The 27085-nt window shown below is 37.3% G+C and overlaps 1 protein-coding gene across 10 annotated transcripts in view; it reads right to left on the bottom strand.

Moving 5' to 3' along the window:
- The window catches only part of MYO6 (myosin VI), a 161806-nt gene that overhangs the window by 19450 nt on the left and 115271 nt on the right, over positions 1-27085 (bottom strand). For 9 of the 10 annotated variants that reach the window (XM_061427233.1, XM_061427235.1, XM_061427237.1 and 6 more), the window contains exons 17-28: positions 24843-24938; positions 24379-24552; positions 21136-21174; positions 19444-19537; positions 10516-10646; positions 10353-10430; positions 8332-8461; positions 6263-6353; positions 4567-4717; positions 2861-3069; positions 2129-2207; positions 1098-1261 (exon numbers count right to left, since the gene is read on the bottom strand). In XM_061427233.1, the coding sequence (XP_061283217.1) occupies positions 1098-1261; positions 2129-2207; positions 2861-3069; positions 4567-4717; positions 6263-6353; positions 8332-8461; positions 10353-10430; positions 10516-10646; positions 19444-19537; positions 21136-21174; positions 24379-24552; positions 24843-24938 (1436 nt within the window). The other variant, XM_061427242.1, reaches the window with a different exon arrangement.

The following is a 27085-nucleotide window of genomic DNA, read 5'->3' as shown; positions in this document are numbered from 1 at the left end:
GCACCCTACTAACACAGTGGATACAAAGAGGCTTCTCCAAGTAACCTTTGGCCATGAGGAGCCCAGTAAGGGCTGATGATTTTTCTACATCTAATCTAATTATAACAGACTGAATTATAGGAAGACATAAACAACACAGTCTGCTGTTACATAACTTGAGATTGTCAATCGGCCTTGAGGGTATGCCTATTTGCATTCCCTTTCATTGACTGGTGGAGGGTACAGCCCTACTTTGAACCAGGCATAACAGAAAGGAGACTAGAAGAATAAAAGAGGGAAGCCAAGAGGAGGGGATAGGAAGGGTGAGGAGCCCTCCTTTGGGAGTGTCCGACTAATAAAAGATCTGTCTGCTTAAGCTGAAATGAGCTGTAACTTGTCTGTTGTTTAACGCTTTTTGGTCCATTGCTCCAAAATTTTGTTGCAAGGAGACAAGAACCAAGGAAGAGAAATAAACTGACCTGACACCTCCACACTCCATACTATTTAGAGATAATTCAGACCTGAGGAGCAAAGTTATTTCCATGTGATTAATCTGCCTTCTTGGAAAGGTAAATCTTATTTATTCTAAATCACAATGGGGAAAGGTATGTGTATGTGTAAAATTTCTCAGGGGTTAGGGTACATGATACATTTGAAAAATTTGCAATACATTACAGCCTCAAATATATTAAGCTGGATTATAACATATTCACCATTTTTATGTCAGTATCTAGTGGCAGATATTTAAAAACTGTCTACCCTTTATACAATATTTTTTTGATAGTTTCAGAGTAAACCAAGATGTTTCCTTTAAGTAGTTATGAACTGAAATAGCAGTTTTAATTTTCAACACAGCTTGATGAAATCAACAGTTTCACTGACTTAAGGGTAAAAGTAAATACAAATAAATTTTTAAGTGGCAAATATACCAGGACCTAAGCAACGTGATTTTCCCCCTACTTCCCTCTCCGTGGAAGGAGAGGCAAGGCAGCAGGTGAGTAAAAGCAGCAGCGCCCTTGCCCAGGCGGCATCGCCCCGCCCATCCGAGCGCCCCACCCCGCCCATCTGTGCCCCGCCCACCTGCGTGCCCCGCCCCGCCCCCGGCCCACAGGCGGTACCTGCGCAGCGCCGCAGGGTCGGCCTGTGCCTCATCGCTGATGAGCTCGGCCTCGCTCCGGGCGATACGTAGCGCCAGCTCTCGGTCCCGGCGCTCCTGCTCCAGAACCGCCTGCTGCTGGGACTCCTCCTCCCGCTGCCGGGCCAGCTGCGCCTCCACCTCTGCCTGCCGGCACAGAAGGCCTTGACGCCGGGCATCTCCGCTTGTTTACCTGCTCATCCCCCTCACTTTGCACACTTGCTCCATACACGTTTTTCTTTTCATTTTTTTTTTTAAACTAAGAAATACATACTCTTTAACCAGAAAAATCCCATCTTCTCCCCTTCTATATTATGATTAATGTTTCCTCATGCCCAAACCAAGAATCCGCCATTCTATCACTAGAATATGAGTCTCCCAAACATTACATCAGTAGCCTTGGTGTGACCTGAATACTAACACCTACACAGCAGATTTCAGGAATTTAAAGTCTTGGTTGTGTTCAGGATAAATCAGAAAGCCAAGACAGACAGATACTCAAAATAGGATTAATTATTCTCAGACATGGATTAAAAAAAAAAAAAAAAGATGGTGGAGGTAGAGAGAAAATCTTAATCCTATTAATATTAGCATCTACAAAGTTATAAAATAACATTTTAAAATATGAGATAATTATGTTGTGACTGAATGCTGATCTGACTTTCCCCCTCTGAATAATAACAAACTAATACTTACTAAACAAGGCACTGTTCTAAATGTTTTAATAGGTATTACCTCATTTAATGCTCACAATTATTAATCTCCATCCCAGAAAGAAAACTGTGGCCCACAGTCACTCACTGTAACTCCTGCAATATCACAATTGCTGTCAGAGAGGCTGGATTTGAACTCACTTCCCTAGCTCCAAAGTCCCTTCCCATAACCACTTCTGAAACTGCCTTTGCTCTCTAGGATAAATCAAAGACAATTTATCTAGTAAATGAAGATCTTGTTTTACAGTTTTGCAGATTCTATTTAATAAGAATTCAGTCTGACTGCCTAGAGAGTACAGACCTGAATACGTTTTTCATCATCTTCCCTTTTCTTTCTTTCTTCTTCTTCTTGTTTTCTCTTTGCTTCCATCTCAAGTTTCCTAAAAAAAAAAAAGAAAGAAAAAAATTAGAAAACTCTTCAAAAATTAACAGAAAATAAGGAACTCTTCAGAAGAAAGTTTAACTGTTAATAAATAAATGTTACAAAATGGGAAATCAAATTAACCTCCTGGCTATTACATTATTAACTTATTTTTTGAAAAATAAAATATAACTTTGATAGCAGCTCTTTAGAAACAAAAGAAATATAATTATATTCCATAACCTTTAACATCTCTGGATTAACTTGGTTACCAAGCCTATTTGTAAGGTCTTGAACACACTGCCTCTCCAATTAGACAACTCATATTCCTTCTGTCTGTCCTACTATGGCAAACTTCCAAAATTTTATCAGTTTTAAAACTGCTGAGAAGTACTTTCTTCCTAGATCATAAAATAATATGAAAGTCTGTTTCAAAAAGAAGTTAAGAAACCCTCAGGTGTGAGTTTAACCAAAATTCAGATTATAGTTAAAATCATTTTATGTTATTGTAAAGTGAGCTTACTTTCTCCATTTTCAAACTTCTTCTAAAATCAGTATTTAAATATAAGAATATCACTTTTACAGATAAGAATATTCATTAACCACCATCAACACTCCCGAGTTCAGCATGGTGTCAGTCTCTAATCCAAGGCAACAACATAAACGCCTTACATCCGCCTTTCCTCCTCCTCCTTTCTTCGACGCTGCTCATCTTCTTCACGTCTTTTTCTTTCTTTTTCCATTTCTTCTTGAATGCGCCTCAGCCTTTCCGCTTCTTCTTCCTGCTGCTTTTTTTTCTGTAATGCGCTGAGAAGGACCTCTGAGCTTTTAACTAGAGCATCATATTCTTTCTGTATTTGTTCCCTTGTCATCATCGTGGACTTAAAGAAACAATACAATGGACGTGCACTTAAAAAGTTATATCTTCTGTTGTACAACAATTTGAACACACTAAACACCACTGAACTGTACATTTAAAAAATGGTTAAGGTGGTAAGTTTAATGGTATGTGTTTTACCACAATTAAAAAAAACAAACCAACATATACATACACAGCAAAACTGAAAAAGCTGGTTAGCAGTAGGCCCATTATCTTTTTATATTGCTTAAATATTAAATAATATTAAAAAATTTAAGTTATCTCTATGAACAAAATTTGAGTCTACTTCCTATCAATCAAGTATCTTAAGAGTGTACTGTGGACAAACTAATATACTGTAGTTAAGAGTTTATTTTTTAAGAAATGATTAATTTTGTCAGAATTTACTACCCTTTAATATTAATGATCAAATAATACCTCGGGAATATTTAAGGAATTATCATTATACCCAAAATTGTTGGATGATATTCTTAAATGTGGCTGGGTTGATTTTAATTGATTAATACTGCATAAACAGGGGTGGCTCTGGACAGATCTGTAAAATCAGATCTATCTGATTTTAAGGCTACCCAAATAGCTATCCAACGCATTTTCAGTTTTGTCTTGACTTTTCTCCATTCTTACTCCAAGATTTATCATTATCTGTAGAAAGTATCTAAAAGCCTCACTTTAAGATATTATATCTCACATAACTGCAATGAATTATGAAAGTCAATGAGAAAAACACTGAGGCCCTAAAATATAATAGAAAAAGATATGACTAAACAGAACATAATCAACAAACAAGCACAAAGAAAAAATTTTCAATCCCACTAGTAATCAAACAAAAATCAAAACCAAAGAGGCCCTCTTGTTTTTTCTTACAAAATATGGGAGAAAATTGTTATTTCAATTAATAGTTAAGTAATTTATGATATAACCTATATGAAAATAATTTAATAATAGGGATGAGGCAATAACATAATGATAGGAATGTGAAATAAAATGTACCTTATAAGAACGATGCAAAAATATGTGCATATAAAATAAGATTGAGAGGAATATGTAATAGTATATAGCTGAATGTGTTAGTGTGAGGGGTAAAGATGTGGAGGAGATTTTCTCCAAATTTTTGATAATATTACATTACTTTTAAAATTTAAAAATTAGTTTCTGAAAGTAGAAAAACATGAAACAAAATAATTTGCATTAATTTTCTCTCAGTAATGATTTTGCAAAAGCTTACCAAAAGAGTATAATATTTTAGTTAATATTTTGGAAAAATCTTTCCTAGCAACAAATGAATTGCACAAAAATTGTCTTCATTTTAATTTTTTTGCTATGAAAAATTTCAAACACAGAGTAGAGAAAATAATATGACTATCACTTATCACTGAGACTCAACACATGTAACAGTCTGTATTTTTTTTAAAAAAGGACATTTTTCTATAAAATTTCAATATAGTAACAAAAAAACTGTTTTTAAAAGTCAAAAGTCATTTGGGTTAAAACTACATACCTTAATTTTGGCCATTAAAGCATCAATAGAAATTTCAAGGTCCTTGACCTGTTTATTCATCTCTGCTTTTCCATCTTTCAATGCACTTACTACTTCATTAAATTTATCGAGCCGTTTTTTCAGTGTGCCCACTTTAACCAGGCCATCAATGCTGCAAAGATAATACTTTATCAGTTTAATTCTACCATTTAATCATAGAAATAGATTTTTCATTTTAATTAAATGCTAAAAATATGACTAAATAGAATACTTCTGTTTTCATGTTATGCAATATTGTTCTTTTTTTTAAGGTCTCTTGTTGAGGGTAAAAGAAATCATCAAATATGGATGTGAATGACATTAATATCTGTCAGTAAGATTTAAGACTTCTATACTTACACTGAAGAATTTGAGAATTAAAATTCTTTAAATTTTAAAAATTTAAAGAAAAACTTTAAAGACTAATTGCTTTGAAAATGTGTTATAGATGAACAGTTATTCAGACCTCCACATTTAAAATTTCTAATAATAAAAGAATCAAATAAGAAATAAAGGTTAAATTTACAGTGACACAGTATAATTCCTACAGAAAATCTTGAAAATTATGGTCAAAACATTAATGAGATGTTTTTAAAAACAATGTCAATTTGACATTTACTAATAAACTCAAGTCACTAAAATAATCAGTATAAAACAGCTCCTTTCAATCTCTTATACTGTTTACATTTCTCTAATCTAACCCATATGGCAGAAAGTGAAGAACTAAAAAGCCTCTTGATGAAAGTGAAAGAGGAGAGTGAAAAGTTGGCTTAAAGCTCAACATTCAGAAAACGAAGATCATGGCATTTGGTCCCATCACTTCATGACAAGTAGATGGGGAAACAGTGGAAACAGTGGCTGACTTTATTTTTGGGGGCTCCAAAATCACTGCAGATGGTGATTTCAGCCATAAAATTAAAAGATATTTACTCCTTGGAAGGAAAGTTATGACCAACCTAGACAGCATATTAAAAAGCAGAGACATCGCTTTGCCAACAAAGGTCCATCTAGTCAAGGCTATGATTTTTCCAGTAGTCATGTATGGATATAAGAGTTGGACTATAGAGAAAGCTGAGAGTTGAAGAATTGATGCTTTTGAACTATGGTGTTGGAGAAGACTCTTGAGAGTCCCTTGGACTGCAAGGATATCCAACCAGTCCATCCTAAAGATCAGTCCTGGGTGTTCACTGGAAGGACTGATGTTGAAGCTGAAACTCCAATATTTTGGCCACCTGATGCTAAGAGCTGACTCCTTGGAAAAGACCCTGATGCTGGGAAAGATTGAGGGCAGGAGGAGAAGGGGATGACAGAGAATGAGATGGTTGAATGGCATCACTGACTCAATGGACATGAGTTTGGATAAACGCAGGGAGTTGGTGATGGACAGAGAGGCCTGGCGTGCTACGGTTCATGGGGTCACAGAGTCAGACACAACTGAGCAACTGAACTGAATTGAACTGAATCTATGCTATTCAAATCCTTTTACAGAATGAGGCAAGTAATGAATGAATGAAGAAATTAATTAACATCCAATAAGTAACAGACTAACATCTTTTTACAAAGAACACGAGGAAAAAGAAAACTCTGAGTATGCAAACTGCTCTTCATTTTGACCTTATAGCCATTTTATATTAGGATAAACAGGTATCTTGGATTCTTTAGACTCTATTCATCTTACCGAGGTTTGTGTCTCCTTTTGCAAAGCCACATTCGAATAGTTTTCTGCATTTTAATGCAGGCTTCAGCTCGATATTTTATTTTGTTTTTCACTATGTGTAAGAGGAAAATATAATGATAGAAAATTATTTAGCTTAAATTAGATTTACAGTATTTCTAAAAACCACTCATTTCCACAAAGCAATCCTCAAGAAACATAAAAATCTTGATGAACGTATTATACCAAATATCAAAATTGGCACATTCCTTTAGTTCCTTAAACTTCTTAAAACAAAAAGTGTATCAACTATATGACTAAGTGTACAGTTTAAATATGCTATTTCCTTGTTACACTACACTAATGTGTCCCAAACTGCCCTATGCAATACTGGCTTAGGAAATGTTAAAACGTGTGTCTTTTTTCTTTTTTATCAGGTGCACTTTTTTTTCATTGCTGCATGTGAGCTCTCTAGTTGCAGCAAGCTGGGGCTACTCTTCACTGTAGTGGCTTCTCAACAGGGTAGTGGAGCACAGGATCTAGCTGCATGGGCTTCAGTAGCTGCAGGGGACTCCGGAGTGCAGACTCAGTAGTTCTGGCACACAGGCTGAGTTGCTCCATGCATGTGGGATCTTCCCAGACCAGGGATTGAACCCATGTCCCCTGCATTGGTAGGCAGATTCTTAACCACTGTATCACCACAGAAGTCCAACAGGTGTGTCTTGAAAAAAGGATTCACCTGTCAAATGTAAGTCAGGAAAAGCTATCTGCTACACCTCCTTCTGAAGATTCACAATGAACATACTGAGTGTGGCCTCTAAGGATCCTACCACAAAGGACTCTACTTAACTTCAGTCAGTCAGAATATCCTAGACTAATTTGACCTGGAGACATTCCCCATTAACATCCTGCAACGATTCTGTCTACTTACTGACTTGACCACTGCACAATATAGTCCACAAACAAATAGTATAGTAGAAATAATGTTAATAAAATACGTTTTCCATCATAATACAATGTTTAAAGCTGAAAGCATTTAACTATAGTGAAAAGTATGATCATATTTCAGTTGGAAAGTCATGGGGAAAGAGCTTCTGTTATCTTGTTTTATTATAGTTTTATTTATATTACAGTTGACTAACAAGACCTCATGGTTGTATGCTGCTTACATGGTTCCTTCTCATTAGGTCAAAGGAATTTTTTTTTTATTAGTAAGCGGAAATGTACTGAATCCTTTTCCTGTGCCTCTAGCACTGTTCCAGGTAAGGTGGAAAGTTGGGCGGGGGTTTAAAATTTTAATCAAGTTACTGACAGTACTCCCTATGACTAAAGGTTTTGCATAGACCACCACCATCAGGTAACCCACAATTATTCTGTCCCTCATCCTTGTTTTAGGTCAGAGATAAGTAGTTGCTATAACATTCTAAGACTTTAGACTTTGCCCTGTATTACAGAAAAGATATAATCAAAGCCTTTTAATTAGAGACTCTGGGAAGATAAGCCTGGGAAGCCAGGAAAACCAGTTTGGGGGCCGCTGAAGTCACTATGCAAGCCGGGGAGAGGGGTTCCATGAAGAGAGTGGCAACAAGGAGAAAGATGTGCAGTGTTTGGAGGGGGAATCAAACGAGTTTGGTGACTGGCATGATTTCAGGGACAAGAAAGAAGAGACAATACAACTGTGAAATTTTCAGTGTGTGTTCTGGTGACGCCATGTGGGTGGAAAGAAAAGTTCTGGTTTAAGTCCCAGAGACTGGGGTATGGTGAGGGGAAAGGGGAGCAAGGGAGAGAGAGTAGGGGAGAGAGGGAAGGAGTCAAGATAGTGAGATAGAATTTTTAGAACAAGATGAAATTAATTATAATACATATGATTCAAGAAGCTAAGTATCATACACTCAAGATGCTGAGGAAGTCCACAAGTACTAATTTATCACATACTACATGTAAGGTGTTACGTGAGGAACCAGGGACATAGTGTGAGTAAGTGACACAGTCCCTGTGGCCTAGCTCTCACCACTGAGACAAATTAATAACATTCCACAAACCAACATGTTTCCAATATAATTCCAGGTCTGAGAGTGGAAGAAAACACCTACGTTTGATGACGGACAGCGAGCACCACTGGACCTTCTTCCAGCGACTGCAGATTAGCCAGTGGTTGACCCTCTTCACCAGCTGTGCTAAGTGGTCAGGGTCAGACTTCATAATCTGATCAAATTCTGCAAACTGGGAAATCAAATAATTGACTAATAATATCAAAAGACAGACGTGCTTAAACACACAGTGAGATACAAAATAACCAGAACACAAATCAAAATCTAGCTTTCTGTATGGGGTCACAAGCCCGTTACACAGACATGTCTCAGTGGAGTTTCACAGCAAACCCAGACACACGTGACTGAATTTTGCTGCCTTTCTCTTCCTTCCTCCAGGACTCGTTTTGTAGAGGTTACGGGGAGGGTGAGTTACTCATTGCTAGTTAGAAGACTCAATAATAAAAAGTAGGAAAAAAAAAATCTTAAATGACCATTATAGATGATGGGTAAAAAGGTTTTATGGCGAGAAGAATGAAAAAAAGTCTAGCATATCTCTGAACTGGCAAATCCATATTCCCAGATAACTGTACAAGCAAAGGTCAGCTCTATAAAATTGGGTACCACCAAAACTACCATGTCTCTCCCAACCCCATCCTTCTTTTGATCAGAAAGAAGAAACTGCTACTAAGAGACAGACAACACAAATAAAACATCTATTAGGTTATTAAATCACAAAATGCATTATTTCCACAATTTACCACCAAACTACATATTGATTTCTATCCTTTACCGAATATCCCACTACAATATATTGAGGATGTCACACACCTATCAAAATAACAGCTTCTTATAATCAAAATTAAAGGTAACAGAGATTAAAGATCTTTGAAAATTTGCCCTGTCCTGTGCCTGCACTGTGTCCTTCTGACTGATTAATTTTTCTGGAGGCAGATAAAACCAAGTGCTTTCTCTATCAAGCCATAAATCCCTAAAATAGTTATTATAGATCCGAAATAAGAAATGTTGAGTTTCTGATAAATATGCATGACTACAGCTAAGCCAACTATGAATACTTATATATTCATTTTCTTTTAACTTGCTTCCATTTATGATAAGAGATGATACAGGTTTTCTGCAGTAAAAATATTCATAGGAAAGGGCATACATTGGTAATGCATTACACAGATTTCATCTCATGCCTCAAAATGTGAAGTCAGATTTATTTATCTGATTAATTTAGCCTTCAAGGCACTAGAGATATTTACGAATGATTTTGCTAAGTCAAACAAGTATAGTTGTCTATTACATAATAATAATTGTGTTTAAAATTATGAGAAAGCAACATTTATGAATGATTTTGCTAAGTCAAACAAGTATAGTTGTCTATTACATAATAATACTTGTGTTTAAAATTATGAGAAAGCAATATTCAATCAATATTAAAGAAGTCAAGAGTGGTGAAAATACTATGAACAGCCTCATATGTATTTAGTCATGAAATCTTCCATAACTCTATTTTGTATCATAGTACAAGACCAGCGCAAGAATCTATAAATACTAAAACTATGGGTAGCCTAAGAAAACTGTATTAGTACAAAAGTATGCATACAGCCATCCCTTCTATGATTTGACAGACGTCAGCACAGACTCCAGTCTAATTTTCTACATGCAATACATCTATCATGCTCTAACAGATCTCGTTCTCACAATGAACACTCAAAAGTACTGTGAAACTTTTAATTACTGAAGACCGAGTCAATGTTTTAGAAAACCTTTCAACTTGTTTAAAATAGAAGTATTCCTGGTTAACCCTTATTTTAAGTAAAAATTCAACTAAACAATCCTCTGATTCCAATACCTCCAAAGCTAGAGGGAAAAAAACCAAAAACTCTATAGAGTGCTATACATTGGAAACTTCTCACCAGTGGGAAAATTTTGTGTATGTGTGTCCCATATATATATGCATGCTCTAAGTGATTATCTAATTTAAGAATAATATAAATCACTAAACACTTAAAATATTCACTGACTCCAACTGTCCATACTAATTATGTTACAGTTTAAAATAAAAATGCATTTACCTTGCCAGGTCTAAAAAATACTTTAGTTAACCCAAACTTGTAGTCAACTTCATTTAAGCCCAAAGCTTTAAAAAGAGCCTGAAAAATAAAAGTTAAGTGCCAATTAGGGATTAATAACAATGAGTTTATAGCTAATAAATCTCAATTTAGGTAGTATTTGTACCTTACAAAATAGTCTTGGATCTAATCTTGCAAGTTTATCTGGCATATACTTTTTATACATGTTGTAGAGTTCGTGAAATGAAGCTCGTGATGGGAAACCACCTTGCATCAAGTCCAAGACAGACACCATACCTAGATTCATAAACAAACACAAGTTTTACTGCCAATCACCATACAGAAGTCCAAAGGTAATCTGCAAATGATCAAAGAATTTTACAAATTAAAAGTGGTAATTTACAGAAATTATCCGCAATGAAATATTACATAGAAAATATCATACTTACATCATGCTTATGTTCCCAACTTATCCATCACCTAAAAACTACTGCAACCAAATTTCATCTCTAGCTTTTTTTAATATATTCAATGTTGATAATATTTAGTGCTGCTAAGACTGTGGAGGAACATTACTTTTTAATACACTATTTCTGGAAATAAAAGATGCTTCGGGATTTTGAGAGCAGTGCTATAGAATCTGTCAAACACATGCATATTTTCTATTTTAGTGAAGACACAGATTTCTCCAACAGAAATAAATGAAGATATCTACAAGTGATGTTCATTGTGTCCCTGTGTGAAAGGCATAATATTAGAAATAAAATAAGTTGCAAGAAAATGAAAATAAAGCAAAACTAGCTTGACTATATTTTCTAGAGATAAACTACTGGTCTCTTGAAAATTCAAATGTAGTTTGTATCTATTTTTTCTGCTGGAAACCTTTGTGTCACAGTATACAAGGCAAAGACCTGCATTTGGCTATTTTCCAAGTTCTGAGATTACTTCTGGAGTAAGATTAAGAGTTTCCAAGACAAAGTCAAACATATTTCCTGGTTCTCACCAGCGCTTAAAGCAAATGGAGAAGACAGAAGACTATGGCACTCTAAAGACCCCCATTTCATTCACCTCTCAAAGGAGCTAGTCTAGTCTACCGGGGTAAAGAGTCTACAGGATGACTATCGACATTCAGTATAACTTTAGTAAATGACTAATTTGAGCCTTGAGTCAGTGTGAGCTTTTCATGGCAGGAACAGCATAAGAAAAGGGTCAACTATTGATAATACCAGGGCTTTTGTTTATAAAAAGACCTGGATTTCAGTCTACAGGACTATTTAAATCGATGAAGAAAATAAGATTATTCAATAAAAAGTGTTAGGACAAATGGTTAGACATAAGGAAAACAAAAATAACATAAGATCTGTACCTCACTCCTTATAAGCAAAATAAATTTCTGGTCAAAAATTTAATTAGCAAAATAAAATTATAAAGTATTCTTAAATGGGTAGGTTTTTATTTTAAAATAATCTCACTGGAAAGAGAGTCTCTCTAGGCAATCAGATTGAATTTTAATCTGACTGGCAAAGGGGTAAAACCCCAATAATACTCAGGGATGATGACAATGTAGGAAAATACACATGTACATTCTTAGTGGGAGAGTAAACCAGTGTAACAGTTTCAGATGGCAATTTGGAACAAGTATTTATATTATTAACATTAAATGCTAATAAGTTATCCCTCTGACGATTTTTCACTTCTATGAATCTATCCTACAACTTGTAACATATGTGGGCAAAGATACACATAGAGAAGGTCTATAAATTCACTGGGTCATTGCTAGTAAAACAAAACACAGAAATAAATACTAATCAAATTATACCACAATCATATGACAGAATATGATATATTAATTAAAAATAATAGGGCAGAGCTCTAGCAAGTATAAAAAATATGTTCAAGGCACAGAGTTAAATGGTCACCTTTTTGAAGTGAGACTTTTTTTTTACGTATATTATTCTGTACCATTTAATTTTTGTTACAGTGAACATATATAACTATTATAATTTTCAATATAATTATATAATATATGTAATATATAATTTATATATACTACTATAATATATAACATGTTATATATTATCATAAAATAAAATTTAACACTGAATTAAATATAATATTAAATTTAATATAATGGAACACAAAGGCAGTTGTTCTTATGGAAAGAAATTTCCAGAACTAGATTGAGGCTCTGGCTCTGTCTGGAGAAATAAAAGTAAGGTTTAATTGGTACTGTCAGAATTGTTGTCCATGTATATCAAATAAACAAGCACCCTTAGAAGTGTGAGCATTGTCTGAGTCCCCTGGCTTGCCCTACCACTGCATACAACGTAGGAAGTGGCTCACAGGAGTTCATTAAGAATTTCATGGAGCTTAACAAATTACTAAGTCTGTGGTTGCTTTCTCCACACTTGAAATTAATTTACTCTAAAGATATTCTGAGGCTTAAAAATGTAAAAATCACCCAACCAGGCACCCTTCCTTCTAGAGATTCCCATGCCCGGCTTTTCCTCGGGGGAGTCTGGTGAGGAACCTCCTGGCGCAGTCCCGGCTGGCCATCCTCAGAACCCTCTCTGCTACCATGCAGGGAGCACAGCCTCCAAGTTAAAGGAAGACCTGCCTTCTCTTACTTTCCCCTACTTTCCCTGGGGTTGGCTGATCAGAAGACAGTCCCTTTAGTAAAAGCTGTCCTAAATTAATTATTCTCCTTAAATTGGAAAAAAAAAATAGAAATGGAAAGGCAAAGGAGCATTCCAATCTTAGATGTCTTTATTTTAGAAAGCGTCACAACTATTTTTATTTCTACCAGTTATTGGTAAATGTTTTTGCTTTTTCTCATTACCTAGTCATACAATTACCAATTCTAAGCCATTTTACTGCAATTAGTATTATAAAAAAATCAAACCATTATGAATTGGTGGCATCTATTAAACTGCCAACATATCTTGTTAAAATGAACTGCTTACTGAAAGAGGAATCCCAGCTAAAGCATTAGTGAGCCCACACTGTGCTAATCTCATAGTGCACAGAGCTAAATCTAAACACACTTGACTGGCCAGGACACTGGATGCTCAGTAGGAAGTAAATGATATTATGTTAGGCTAACCAAATCCTAAAGAGAAATTTAAATGAGGAAAATCAGCAGACTCCAAGCAAAAATGATCTGAAGAAAACATTACAAAAATACAACTATACATATGTAGGAATAAAACAGACATCATTTATTTAACTTTCTGGTGGTGGTGGTTTGGTCACTAAGTTGTGTCCAACTCTCGCGACCCCATGGGCTGCAGCTCATCAGGCTCCTCAGTCCATGGGATTTCTCTGGCAAGAATACTAGAGTGGGTTGCCATATTTAACTTTCTAGTATTTGCTAAAATCAGTCAAGAATAAATCTTTATTTCCTAGTCTGTGTATTTCATTCAACAGATATTTACTAAGTCTAGTGTATGCTTTGCATTGCCAGGAAGCAGGAATGTGCATACAAGTCAGAACGATTTCTGCCCTCAAGAGTTTACAGATTAGAGAAAGGAGAAATTAAATAACATCTGTGACTTTGAAATGAAAGTGCTTGGCGCCCTTTACTCGGGCCCCCTTCCTTGTTGGGGGCATCAAGAAAGTCTTTCACGAGGAAAGGACCACCAAGCTCAGATGTGAACAATGAAGACAAAGGGGAGAGGAGAGTTTATCAAACAGAGGAAGCAGCAGATGCAGAGGCCCCGAGACCGGAGGGAACACAGGGCATTTAAGAAACTAAAACAAAGGCCAGAGTGACTGGAGAGCAGAGGGGAGAGAGAGAAAACAGAGGCAAACGGGCCCACGGGCCAGATCACAGAGGGTTTCATAAGCTGCCGAGAATTCTGCTCTTTACCCCAACCAGAGTCAGAAGCACTGCAGCATGTCAAGCAATAAAAAGGCATGCTCAGGTTTGAGTTGTAAGGCAGCAATTCTGGACCTGTGTGAAGAACAGACCAAGCAGATGCAAGGAGGATAGTTAAGAAACTTCAGCAAAGAGCCAGGTGAAAGATGGTGACAGCTTGAATTAGGGAGTCCTAAGGCTCACTGTTTGCTAGGAGAGTAGATCTTCAATGTTCCCACCACAAGCAAGCAGTGGTAATTATGTGGCCCAACAGGACTCTGAGCTAATGCTATGGTGGTAACCATTTTGCAATACATAAGTGTATCAAATCAACACATTGCACAACTTGAACTTATACAGTGTTACATGTCAGTTATATCTCAGCAAATCTGAAGGAGTAAAAGATACACTCCAAAGGTCACATGGAAAGGGGCTTGGGGAGCCTTAGACTGAGAACATACGCCTAGGCTGTCCAGCGTGGCAGCTGCTGGACACATGCTCTGTAGCTGCACTAGCCACATGTGACTTGGTCTTGTTTAGACGCCCAGTCGTGTCCGACTCATGGACTGCAGCATGCCAGGCCTCTCTGTCCCTCAACCTCTCCCAAAGTTTGCCCAAGTTCATGTCCATTGCATCGGTGATGCCATCCAGCCGTCTCATCCTCTGACACCCTCATCTTCTGCCTTCAATCTTTCCCAGCATCAGAGACTTTTCCAGTGAGTCAGCTGTTTGCATCAGATGACCAAAATACTGAAGTGTCGACTTCAGCATCAATCCTTCCAGGGAGTACCCAGGGTTGATTTCTCTTAAGATTGACTGGTTTGATCCCCTTGCTGTACAAGAGATTCTCAGGAGTCTTCTCCAGCACCACAGTTCAAAGGCATCAGTTCCTCGGTGTTCTGCCTTCTTTACGGTCCAGCTCTGACAACCATACGTGACCAATGGGAAGACCATATAGCCTTGACTATACGGACCTTAGTTGGCAGAATAACATCTCTGCTTTTCAATACACTGTCTAGGTTTGTCACGTGTGACTATTTAATTTTTTTAATTAAGCACAATTAAAAATTCAGTATCTAACTCATACTAGTCACATTTCAAGGGCTCAAGAGCCACAAGTACCTAGTGGCTGCCATACTGCACAACATGGGTACAGATTATTTCCACCTCCACAGAAAGTCATATCAAACAGCACTGATGGAAGTGAGAAGAGATACAAGTCCAACAAGAGATACCCAGGTGGAAGAAGATGACCCTGCACAGCAGGCAGGAATGGCCAAGCATTCAGGAGAAGCAGGGACACACGCTGTTTTAGCAGCCAAGGAAAGGCGATGTTACAGGGACAGAGCGGAGCCTGACGCTGCTGCAGTCCACTGAGATGAGGTCTGCAAAGAAACGCCTAATTCAGGATCAGGAGAGTCACCAGAGATCCTACCCAGAATCATCCTGGTGAAAGCTGATTTCTCCTGGGCTCAAGAGTGAGTGGAAGGCAGGAAACTGAGAAAGCGAGAAGAGAATATTCTTGGAGAGAAAAGCAAAACCTGGAGAACAGAAAGTAAGGCCAGAGATGGGACGGGAGTGGGAAGGAAATGCTGGTGAGAGGGAAAGAAGAGGTTCAGAGGGAGAGGCCGTCTCAGAGCTTCAGTACAGGTCGTCAGTACTCAAGGTTCCTGAGAAGGCAGGGAGGGATGAATCCAAAACACTACAGTCTCAATGAGGAAGAGAGGCACTTTCTACTTTCCATCAGGAGGGAAGGTATGCAGGCAAAGATATTTGGCGGCACACAGGTAAGGCGTTCAGCTTTTGAGTAAAAACAGGTGAGGCTGCTTGTTGGCAGAGGCTCGGGGCAGGGTGAGTCAGACTGGCCTCTGGGGAGAAACAAAACCTGCTGGCCAGGGAAACTCGGTGGGTGGGTATGAGAACCCTTTGAAGGTTAGCGATCATGAGTTTACAACAGCGCCAATCTGCCTTGCCCACCTTCTCCATGCAGATGACGAGAAAACCATTCATCGACAGCTAAGGTTTTATGAGAGGGGTCGGGGTAGACGCAGCTGAAAGCCGAAGAACTGATGCTTTTGAGCTGTGGTGTTGGAGAGTCCCTTGGACTGAAAGGAGATCCAACCAGTCCATCCTAAAGGAATTCAGTCCTGAATATTCATTGGAAGGACTGATGCTGAAGCTGAAACTCCAATATTTTGGCCACCTGATGCAAAGAACTGACTCGTTTGAAAAGACCCTGATGCTAGGAAAGACTGAAGGCAGGAGAAGGGGACGACAAAGGATGAGATTTGGACAGCATCACCGACTCAATGGACATGAGTTTCAGTAAGCTCCGGGAGTTGGCAGTGAACACAGAGGCCTGGTGTGCTGCAGTCAACGGGGTCGCAGAGAGTCGGATACGACTGAGCGACTGAACTGAACTGAACTGAACTGAAGCTTATATAATTGGGGGAGGGCTCTTTAAGAAATAACTACGAAATTATAAATTACAAAGAATATAATATCAGGTACAGGGTTCTGAAAGGAGCCCATATAAACAAGGCACTCCATAGCTAAAGCGTCCTCAGCTTTCTAATACATCTGCCACCAAGAGGAGCAAGAAATGGAGTCCGGTTGGCAAGAGAGTTTCAGGAAGTGTCCCAAGCCTGAATCTATAGGAAGGAAAAGGCTGTGCCCTGGAAGAGGCAGGGGTGGTATGAGAAGGACAGAGGATGGGCACAGGATAAAGAAAACAGTCCCGGGCCCCTGACCTACATGACTGGGTCAGGTTTTGGTGTCCTTGCTTCTCACTCTACTACTTGTAAAAAAAAAAAAAAAAAAAAAATTGAAAGCAAACTTCCCTTGGCTCCCATGGGACTTTTCTGCACTTAGTTAAACCATCACTCTCTACCCCTCACCTGGCCGTGTCTGTCCTTTCTCAAGGGCACTGTGTTGTTTGTTTTTAATAAGTAGTAGAGTGAGAAGCGAGGACAACAAAACCTGACCCAGTTACATGGGGAATGAACTGCTGTGGGACTGAGAAGGCCATGGAAAGAAAGCCACAGAGAGCACCCACAGAGGAGATCTGGGTTCGCAGCTTAAGAGTTTTTTTGGTTTTCTGAATTATTTTTTATTTTTTAATTGGAGGAAAATTGCTTCACTATGTCCTGTTGGTTTCTGCCATACAATAATGCAAATCAGCCATAATTATACATATATCCCCTTCAGACATGAAACAACAGACTGGTTCAAAATTGGGAAAGGAGTACGTCAAGGCTGTATATTGTCAGCCTGCTTGTTTAACTTACACACAGAGTACATCATTCAAAATGCCAGGCCGGATGAAGCTCAAGCTGGAAGCAAGGTTGCCAAGGGATATATCAATAACCTCAGATATGCAGACGACACCACCCTTATGGCAGAAAGTGTAAAAGAACTAAAGAGCCTCTTGATGAAAGTGAAAGAGGAAAGTGAAAAAGCTGGCTTAAAACTCAACATTCAGAAAACTAAGATCATGGCATCTGGTAGCATCACTTCATGGCAAAAAATGGGGAAACAATGGAAACAGTGACAAAGTTTATTTTCTTGGACTGCAAAATCACTGCAGATGGTGACTGCAGCCATGAAATTTAAAGATGCTTGTTCCTTGGAAGAAAACCTATGACAAAACTAGACAGCATATTAAAAAGCAGACATCAGTTTGCTGACAAAGGTCCGTATAGTCAAAGCTATGGTTTTTCCAGTAGTCATGTACAGATGTGAGAACTGGACCATAAAGAAGGTTGAGCACTTAAGAATTGATGCTTTCAAATTGTGGTGCTGGAGAAAACTCTTGAGAGTCCTTTGGACAGCAAGGTGATCAAACCAATTCATTCTAAGGAAATCAACCGTGAATATTCATTGGAAGGACTGATTCTGTAGTTCCAATACTTTGGCCACCTGATGTGAAGAGCCGACTCAATAGAAAAGACCCTGATGCTGGGAAAGACTGAAGGCAGGAAGAGAAGAGGGCAACAGAGGATGAGATGGCTGGATGGCATCACCAACTCAATGGACATGAGTTTGAGCAAACTCTGGGAGATAGGTAAGAACAGGTGTGCTGCAGTCCATGGGGTAACAAAAAGTCAGACATGACTGAGCAAGTGAACAACAACCCCTTCTTCTCCCTCTTGAGCCTCCCACCTCTCTAGGTCATCACAGAGCACCAGGATGGGCTCCCTGTGTTAAATAGTAACTTTACACCAGCTATGTATTTTATACATGGTGGTGTATATATGTGAATGCTACTTTCTCCATTCATCTCAATTTTTCCTTTCCCTGCTGTGTCCACAAGCTTGTTCTCTGTATCTGTGTCTCCATTCCTTCCCTGCAAATAGGTTCATTAATACCATTTTTCTAGATTCCGTATGTATGTGTTAACATATATTTGTTTTTCTCTTTTTGACTTATTCCACTCTGTATAACAGGTTCTAGGTTCATCCAACTCACTAGAACTGACTCAAATGCATTCTTTTTTTTATGGCTGAATTGTATTCCATTGCGTGTATGCACCACATCTTCTTTATCTATTCATCTGTCAATGGACATCTAGGTTGCTTCCATGTCCTGGCTATGGTAAAGAGTACTGCTATGAACACTGCGGGGAGCGGGGTGGCCAGGGGGTGGAATTCTCAGGTGGCACAGTGGTAAAGAACTCACTTGCTAATGAAAGAGACATGTGTTCAATCCCCAGGTCAGGAAGATCCCCTGGAATAGAAAATGGCAACCCACTCCAGTATTCTTGCCAGGACAATTCCAGGGACAGAGGAGGCTGGTGGGCTACCATCCATGGGGTTGCAAGGAGTGTGCCACAAGTGAGCACACACGCATGTAACTACTATGAACACTGGAATACGAATATTTTTTCAATTATGGTTTTCTCAGGGTATACTCCCAGTAGTGGGAATGCTGGGTCATATGACAGTTTTATTCCTAGTTTTTAAAAGAATCTTCATACTGTTCTCCACAGTTGAAAAGCTTTTATAAATTATACTTTAATGAGGTAAAAGATTATTGTGAAATAATACTATACACCAATATTGTTCAAATAATTTGTCCACCTTTCTTTTCTTATAAATAAAGGAATATAAAAGTCTTATTGTGCTTAAAAATAATCAAGATAGTTGTGAATTATTTGAATACACTGGATATATTAAATTGTATTTGAACTAAATAAGACTCTTGATATACTCCAACACAGATTATAAAATAGAGAAATACCTGAACACTGAAGCTGAGACAGAATTTGAGCTCCTTCAAAGTCATGGCTTGTCATCTTTAAATTAGGCTTGATACAGCGAATAAAGCTTGCTCCCTAGAAGAATAAAGGTACTTTAAAACATAATACATGCAGCATTCTTCTTTTTCTAAGAATTCTAGCAACTTTCAGAGCATATTATCATTAAGTTATGAGCTTCTCTTAAAATAATCACTAAGGAACTCAAAACAACTAGCATACTTTTACAATGTAAAGCATTTATATAGTAATAATGTTAGAAAAATAGTGTTTTATATTTGAGTGCCAAAAACTGTTATTGTAAAAAGAAAAGTCTTTCATAATAAAATATGTCAATATATTTAAACAATATATTTCATAGGATGGCATACATGTGATTATACTCCACATTTAAATGTATTTATGTGCTATGCTGCTGTGATAAGAAAACTGCCCTATGACAAGATAAGCAAATAAAATTATGCCTCTTAAAATTTAGGGCAAAGTAATAAAAAAAAAAATCAACTTTTCTCATCGTTCTACTTTAGAAACATACAGTAGGTCCCTGAGCTGCACTACTGTACATCTTAAAGTTTTGTTAAATGGTATGTATTTTAAAAAGCTTAAAGGCATTCGTTTGGAGTCAGTGACCAGATCATGCTGAACGAGGCAGAGAGAACACTGCCACGGACACAGTGAGACTGCTGGGGCCTGAAGCTGATACACTGAACATCCAAGTAACGGCTTCTCTTCCAAGCAGTCACACCTGCAAAGCTCAACAGTTATATCAACAATGATGCTCACTGCAAATGCTTTTAGATACTTTTTAGAAAAGCCTTTAAAAAAAAACACACAACTATAATATAATCGTTTAACAGTAGCATCACATTTGGATGATAAAAATAAAATACCTCATCAGGTTTAGTTTTCAAAGAAGTTTTGTCCTTAAGAGATAAATATTTGCAAACAATGAAGATATTTAAGAGAATTTCTTAATGGTTTCAAAAGCAAGTCTAACAATAAATTAAGCAATAATAGCACAGAGAATAAATATTTGGCTTTTCAAAATGACTACTTGAAAATGAAGAGTATTTAGTTAAGTTCTGTGGATTTGTTTAAAAAATAATCTTCTCCTGAAGTCATGCTTCATTAACATAAGCCACATATCAAATTTCTTTCTATGGTGAATTTTCTTTAAACAAACAGAGGGAATTAAAATGTCCAGTTTTTAAAAAAGCCTCTGGGGAACTACTGCCTCTATTATATGGCATAAAAATACTACGTCCATTTTTTCCACATCAACACTGTCACGTCATGCTGTCCTGTAACACTGAATGTTACCACCAGAGAAATACAATGAAAATGAATTACATGCACTGTCTTTAATCCTAAAAAATACATCTTCCTTCTCTATAATAACTAATTGTTTTCACTCTCCTGAAGTTACAGGATAATCTTAGTAACATTCAGAGAATTCTTTGTTTATAGCAATTTGACTGCACACATACATTTGACTTGTCTTCAGAACAAACCTAACCAAAATGATAACCATTTTAAAAACTGATTTTCTTTCAATGAGAAAATTTTTTTAATAAATTTTTAATTATTCCAAGTTTACTGTGCTTATTTTAATAATTACTAATAATAGTTTAAGAAGATCATTTAAAAACCCTGTTTTTTTTTTTAAGTATACTCACTGTACTTCGAAGTTTATCCAGAAGCAAATTTAACTGTGTCTGTAGAAGAAATCATTTCATTATTTCAGAAAGCAAAAGTACACAACACCATAAGTAAAAATTAGCTCTTCAACATGCAATAATGCTCATCTACAACATGTTACAATTTAACAGCTCTACACAATCTCTTTAACAGAGAGTAACATGCAAAAATGTATGGCTAATACATAACACCAAGGACAATAACTTCAATATACAGAACTTGTGTAATTAAAAGACTGAAAATTAGCAATACTAGAAAACATACATGCATGCTTGGAGGTGGGGTGAATGAGGAAAAAGGATACAAGCAATGAAAGAAGTAAATGAAAATGCAGGTGTGATGCATTCAAAAAGGAATCGATGCAGCAGTATGTGAATACGTGGCCAGCTGGGTGTAGCTTGTGTCACACTCCATTAAGGAGGAGGGTGTGTTTAAAATATCCACTCATGCTATATATTAGAACTGTTTTATGTAACACCTATCATAAATGAAACCAACCTGCCTATCTGTTGAAAGCCTCTTTACTGTTTTAAAATCTCTCATTTCAATTATTTTTAAAGGCTAGGACAATTTTCTCAAAGCAAAATTCACAACAGACACTATAAGTAGTTACTGTGCTTTACTTTTTAAAATAATATTAAGTGATTATAATTTACTCTGGCTCAGTACGTTAAAATCATATATTCCCTTTACTTCTCTGCAAAGTAAATTGTGTAAAATTGTTATATTGATTTTATACTGGGATGCTTACTGTACTACTTAACAAAAGATAAATTAACATATCTACTTATAGCTATATTTAGTAATAATAATAGGTATACTTTACTGAATGCTTTCTATGAGTCAAACACTGCTCAAAGCTTTTCACAGGTACTGTCTAGTTTAATCTGCACAACTCTAATTAGGGATATATTAGTCTCATTTTACAGGTGAAAGCATTGAGGCCCAGAGAGATAAATTATTTGCCAAGATCATGGAGCTAGTAAAGGCAAAACCAAGATTCTAACAAAGGCCTAACACCAAGGTTCATTCTCTTAAGCACGATACTCCAGCACACTTCACACATTATAGGCTTAAGTTATAAAAACACAATGAATTTAGATTAAAAGAATACACCCATTTATCTGGTCGCCACAGTTTTGACAACCTTAACCAGTCTGGACCAGCACACAAATGAAAACCAAGTGTAAGAGCCGCTAATTTGGAAAGAAAATGACTGCCACAAAGCCCATGGTTCCTAATCCATAGCACAGTACTCTCCCCAAAAATGGAGATAAAGTGAGAATGAAGAATAGAAGCAGCAAAAATGAACTACAGTATCTGAGAGAAGAGGGAAGAATGTCCATTACCAAAGACTAGTGGTCAAAGACCACAAGGCATAACAGCCTTATGCAACTCATGCTTTATTTGTATTTTATTTTAAAACATACAATTGCTCCTGTATATAATAAAAGAATAAGATTTTCATTAAAAAGAAAAACTTTTTCTAAAACACTAATAGTAAAAGAGTTCTGTTTCGATAACCTGAAAACGTCACATTTCATTGGAAAGCCTCTGGTTCTCAGTGATGCTCAGTAGTGTAAATGCTAGCCTGTTTTGTTTTATTGCCACACATAACTTGAATTTAATAAACTATTCTACTATACTTAAAAACAAGAATTACTATTATTTCATTTCAAAGCATCACAACAGAACACTTTGAAATTTTATTATTAATAATGTTACAGCTTTTAGTTACAGTTTTCAAGTAGTCTGAAGTGCAAAATGCATCCTATTGCATTTAAGCAATTTTAAGCACTTAAAGTCTTAACATAAACTACCTTAGTCCAAAGAATTTTAAGAATGTTTTTTATTGTATTTATATAAACTGTCTAAAATTTCAAGTGTGTTCTTGCCAGCAATACTAATATATCATGTAGGAAAATACTTAATAAATGATCTCTATTTCATACAGACTATTGTACTATTTTAAACCAATCTGTCAGCACATGTTTATGTAAGAATTTAAGAATATCCAAATAAGAGAAAGAATACTCAAGAGAAGAAGCTCATAATTAATTAATAAGAGTTTAAGACCTTTTATTCAGTTACCTGAAAAATATGTGACAAGCTTTCTCTTATATCTATGCTTCAGCTTTTGTTTTATAACCATGATTTTATCAAGTTAGTTATTTAGAGCCCATTTCAGCCCACAGTGGATTTCAGGAAGCTTACATTATCAGTATCCTAGTATTCTGAGTCTTAATTAAATACTGTTCCTAATTAAATCATTTTTTAATATTTGAAGTACACAAAATGAAAGGCATATGCGGTTTTCTTATAAATGGAACAAGACTGTGGAAATGTATAAGAGAGAAATTAATTCTATTTATTTTTTCTATTCATTATCATTTATTCATTAAAAGTGATACAAAGTTTTTAAATTATCTTTTTATACACAAAATACTCAACAGTTAGAACCAAACAGGAGTGTTCCATTTCTTAGACGCATCATGTGACAATTCCCTGTCAGACCTCAAGGAATAAATAAATTCCTGATCCAAAATCAGTGAAACAAATGAAGTGTTCTTCAGCGTTAAACAATACGAAGGGTTTGCCACACCAAGTATTTATCTTTTATGGAAGTTATTAAAAGCTTTAATCAAATTTTAGTGTAATATGCACACCCAAAATGCACTATGAGAGAGAACACATTAAAAATGAACTACAAACTGAACCATTAACTGAGCCAGGCTTTAACACAGCAGCCGCTCTATTAAGGAGGAGTCCACAAAGATGATCATTTACCTGAAGCCCCTGGCAGTGCCTGCTTTTCCTCTCTCAACTCAACTAGGCCTCTCTAGCCATCTCGAGCTGGACTACTCCAGCTAAAACAAAACTGCTGAATGAGGAAGGAAACAGAAAACACGTGGGAAAGAGAAGGTTTGAAGGTCAACCAGACAGTAAGCAGAAGCAAGAACATTAGGAGAAGCAATCAGACATGTGAAGCACCAAGAAGGAACACGTTCATAAAATAACAAGATTTCTGTATGTTCCGTTACTATGCCAACTTTATGTTCTTTTGTATACAAACATCAACAATTCAGGGTCTGCTCTTTGAATCTCACTCATGGGATTTCTCCGAGTGAACTACATTATCCACTGGATAGTGTAAAACACAATTTTTTAATACAGTAAGAGTAAAAAAAAAAAAATTCTAGCAATACATTTGCCATAAATACCTTAAACTTGTTTCCCACACTGATGAAGCTAAGTTTTCCCGCTTTTTGTTTAGTGTCTTTGTTGTTATTTGTGGATGACTCAAATAATTCCCGGATAAATTTATCCCTGGATTCACATATTAAGGACTCAAGAGACATATGTAAGGCGTCATTATTTTTTTCCACAAACTGCGTCTGAAAAACAAAGCAGACAGGAATGGTTCAGTCCATCTTGTGGTGATATTCCTTAACACGGTGCTGTCCAACAGAACACTCAGGTAACAGAAATGCTCTGCATTTGCGCTGTCCAATACAGCCACCACCAGCCATGGGAACAGCGAGCACGTGAGATGTGGCCAGGGTCCTGAGGGACTGAATTTTAAATTTTGCTTAACTTTAAAAAGCCAGATGTGGCTAGACATTATGGTATTATACAGCGCAGCTTTAACATCGAATGGTTTTCTCCCTGTAAATGTTCTACTCACTGTTTCATAGCACACTGCCCCGGCAAAATGCCTGATGATGAAGCCTTCGTCATCTCGGATGTTCCTGTGAACTGCCAGCTTAGACTTTCTAGGAATCTGAAAATCAACACATACATCAGTCATTAAATTATCAAAAATATACAGTGTTAATAACTCCCTTTAGAAAACATCTGGGATGTGAAATACTTAAAATCAAAAAGGGAGTTTTCATACTTTATACAATCATATTGCTCCTTAAGTAAGCCTTCATGTACCAATAAAATCTAGCAAATATTTTTGGTCATAATCTCTTAGGAAGGAAAAAAAAAAGGAATAAGACACAAAACAAAACAAAACCACATTATTTAGAAGCACATGCAAAACACAGCAGGCATTTTATAAAGTTAACTGTTTATGTCTAAAGTAGTAGCTGCTGAATTGTCATCTGGAGCACTTTTAAACCACCAGACCATTTACATGAGGTGATTCCTAGGTGTGACCAAGGTTGAGAAGCATTGTTCTACAGAAACACCTGAAATCAGCACAGGGACTCACCAACTGATTTTAGCCATGCCTCCTAACACTTTTACACAATGAGCCCAAATCTATTTGAAGAAAACAAAATCACTTTCTGGTTGTACTATCACTACAATATCTCATATTGGTATCATTTCTAAAAGTTTCCAAAATAAAAGATCACCTCTGACCCACAAAATAGCCTAAGGTTAAGAAAGACGATCTCATTTAAAAATGAAAAAGCTAAGACCCCATAACCTCACCAGGCTTCTCCTGGGTGAGAGAGCTGGCAGACAACAGAGCCTCCCCTATGCGTGGCAGCAAACAGCACGAGTCAGAGGGTGGCCCTGGGATCAAGATGCCAGCCTGATGCCCAAATCCAACACTTTTTCTCTGTTCTAGGAAAGGAGGTCGCTTGCCCTCTCCATGCCCGTCCCCTCATCTCTAGCATGGGGAAGCAAGCAGGAGCAAGGGCAAAGGATTACTGTGAGCTTAGTCACTCAGTCGTGTCCGACTCTTTGTGACCCTACAGACTGTAGCCTGCCAGGCTCCTCTGTCCATGGGGATTCTCCAGGCAAGAACACTGGAATGGGCTGCCATGCCCTCCTCCAGGGGATCTTTGCAACCCAGGGACTGAACCCAGGTCTCCCACATTGCAGGCAGATTCTTTACCATCTGAGCCACCCGTGAAGCCCATTATGAGGATTAAATAAAGTAATTCAAACAAAATGCTTAGAATGCACTTGGCACATGGCAAGCAATTCAATAAATGATTATCATTATTTATATTTTGAAAGAAACACAACAAAAGTAGTGAACCATACAAATTAGAATTTACTGCTGTGCTCTTGTTCTGTTTTGAGGAAAGTGACCAAAGCCCATTCCTGATGCTTTTGTTGGCTGTCCTTGGAGCACTATGTCTCAGAAACCTTGGTCACGATTTGTTGACCAGCAGTCAGTCCTCTTGGCAAAAGTGACTGTGCATCCAGACTGGTTCTCATAGAGAGCAGTGAATAAACAGGACGGGATACACGTCTTCAATCTTAGCGGAAGTTTTCCTGGGGACCCACGCTGTTTTATTTCTATCTCCACTGAAGTGAAGAGAGGCAGCCTTCACATCCCAAGATTTATTTAAGGACACAGAAGAACTGCCAGTCAATGAAACAGGTGGCTATGGGATGCAGTATCCAGAGAAGGTTAGCATAATTACATCAGCTTTTTCAGTAAATGCCTTCAACCTGCTTATGTTATGAGGTATGGAAACAAGAATATCTGCTTTCATTCACTTCAACTCCTGGACCCATCAAAGCAATGACTGTTACACTATGCCCCAGTCTCAAAACTGTAACAGTATAGGAGGCAACTGCAACTCTGAACAGCTTTTCTTTTCTCTTCCATCTTCCTTCCTTCCTGTCTTTGTTGTTCTAAGATGAGGTAGCAACTATCTACAAGGGTGAAATTAACATCCACATTTCTCTGTGCTACTCTGCTCATTCTGGGTCCAAGGACAGAGTTGTGTTTGGATTACGTCAGAGGATGTAGGTTGAGTGTAATGATGAACACAGAGCTACCTAAACAAAGAAAACTCCTTGAGATGCACACTCCAGCCTTATGGAGAATGGCCCTACTGATCACCACCACTGGCGGGGATTCAAGCACAGCTCTATGACACAACAGCAGTCTAGAGAATCAGGTCTTCTGACACTTTTTGGAAGAGTACTTCTCATTTATTTCTCTCTGTGTCTCTT

Source organism: Bos javanicus, chromosome 9, assembly GCF_032452875.1.
Source record: "Bos javanicus breed banteng chromosome 9, ARS-OSU_banteng_1.0, whole genome shotgun sequence".
NCBI classification, from domain to species: Eukaryota; Metazoa; Chordata; class Mammalia; order Artiodactyla; family Bovidae; genus Bos; species Bos javanicus.
Note: the sequence above shows the minus strand (reverse complement) of the source record. Positions and strands in the feature narration are given on the sequence as shown.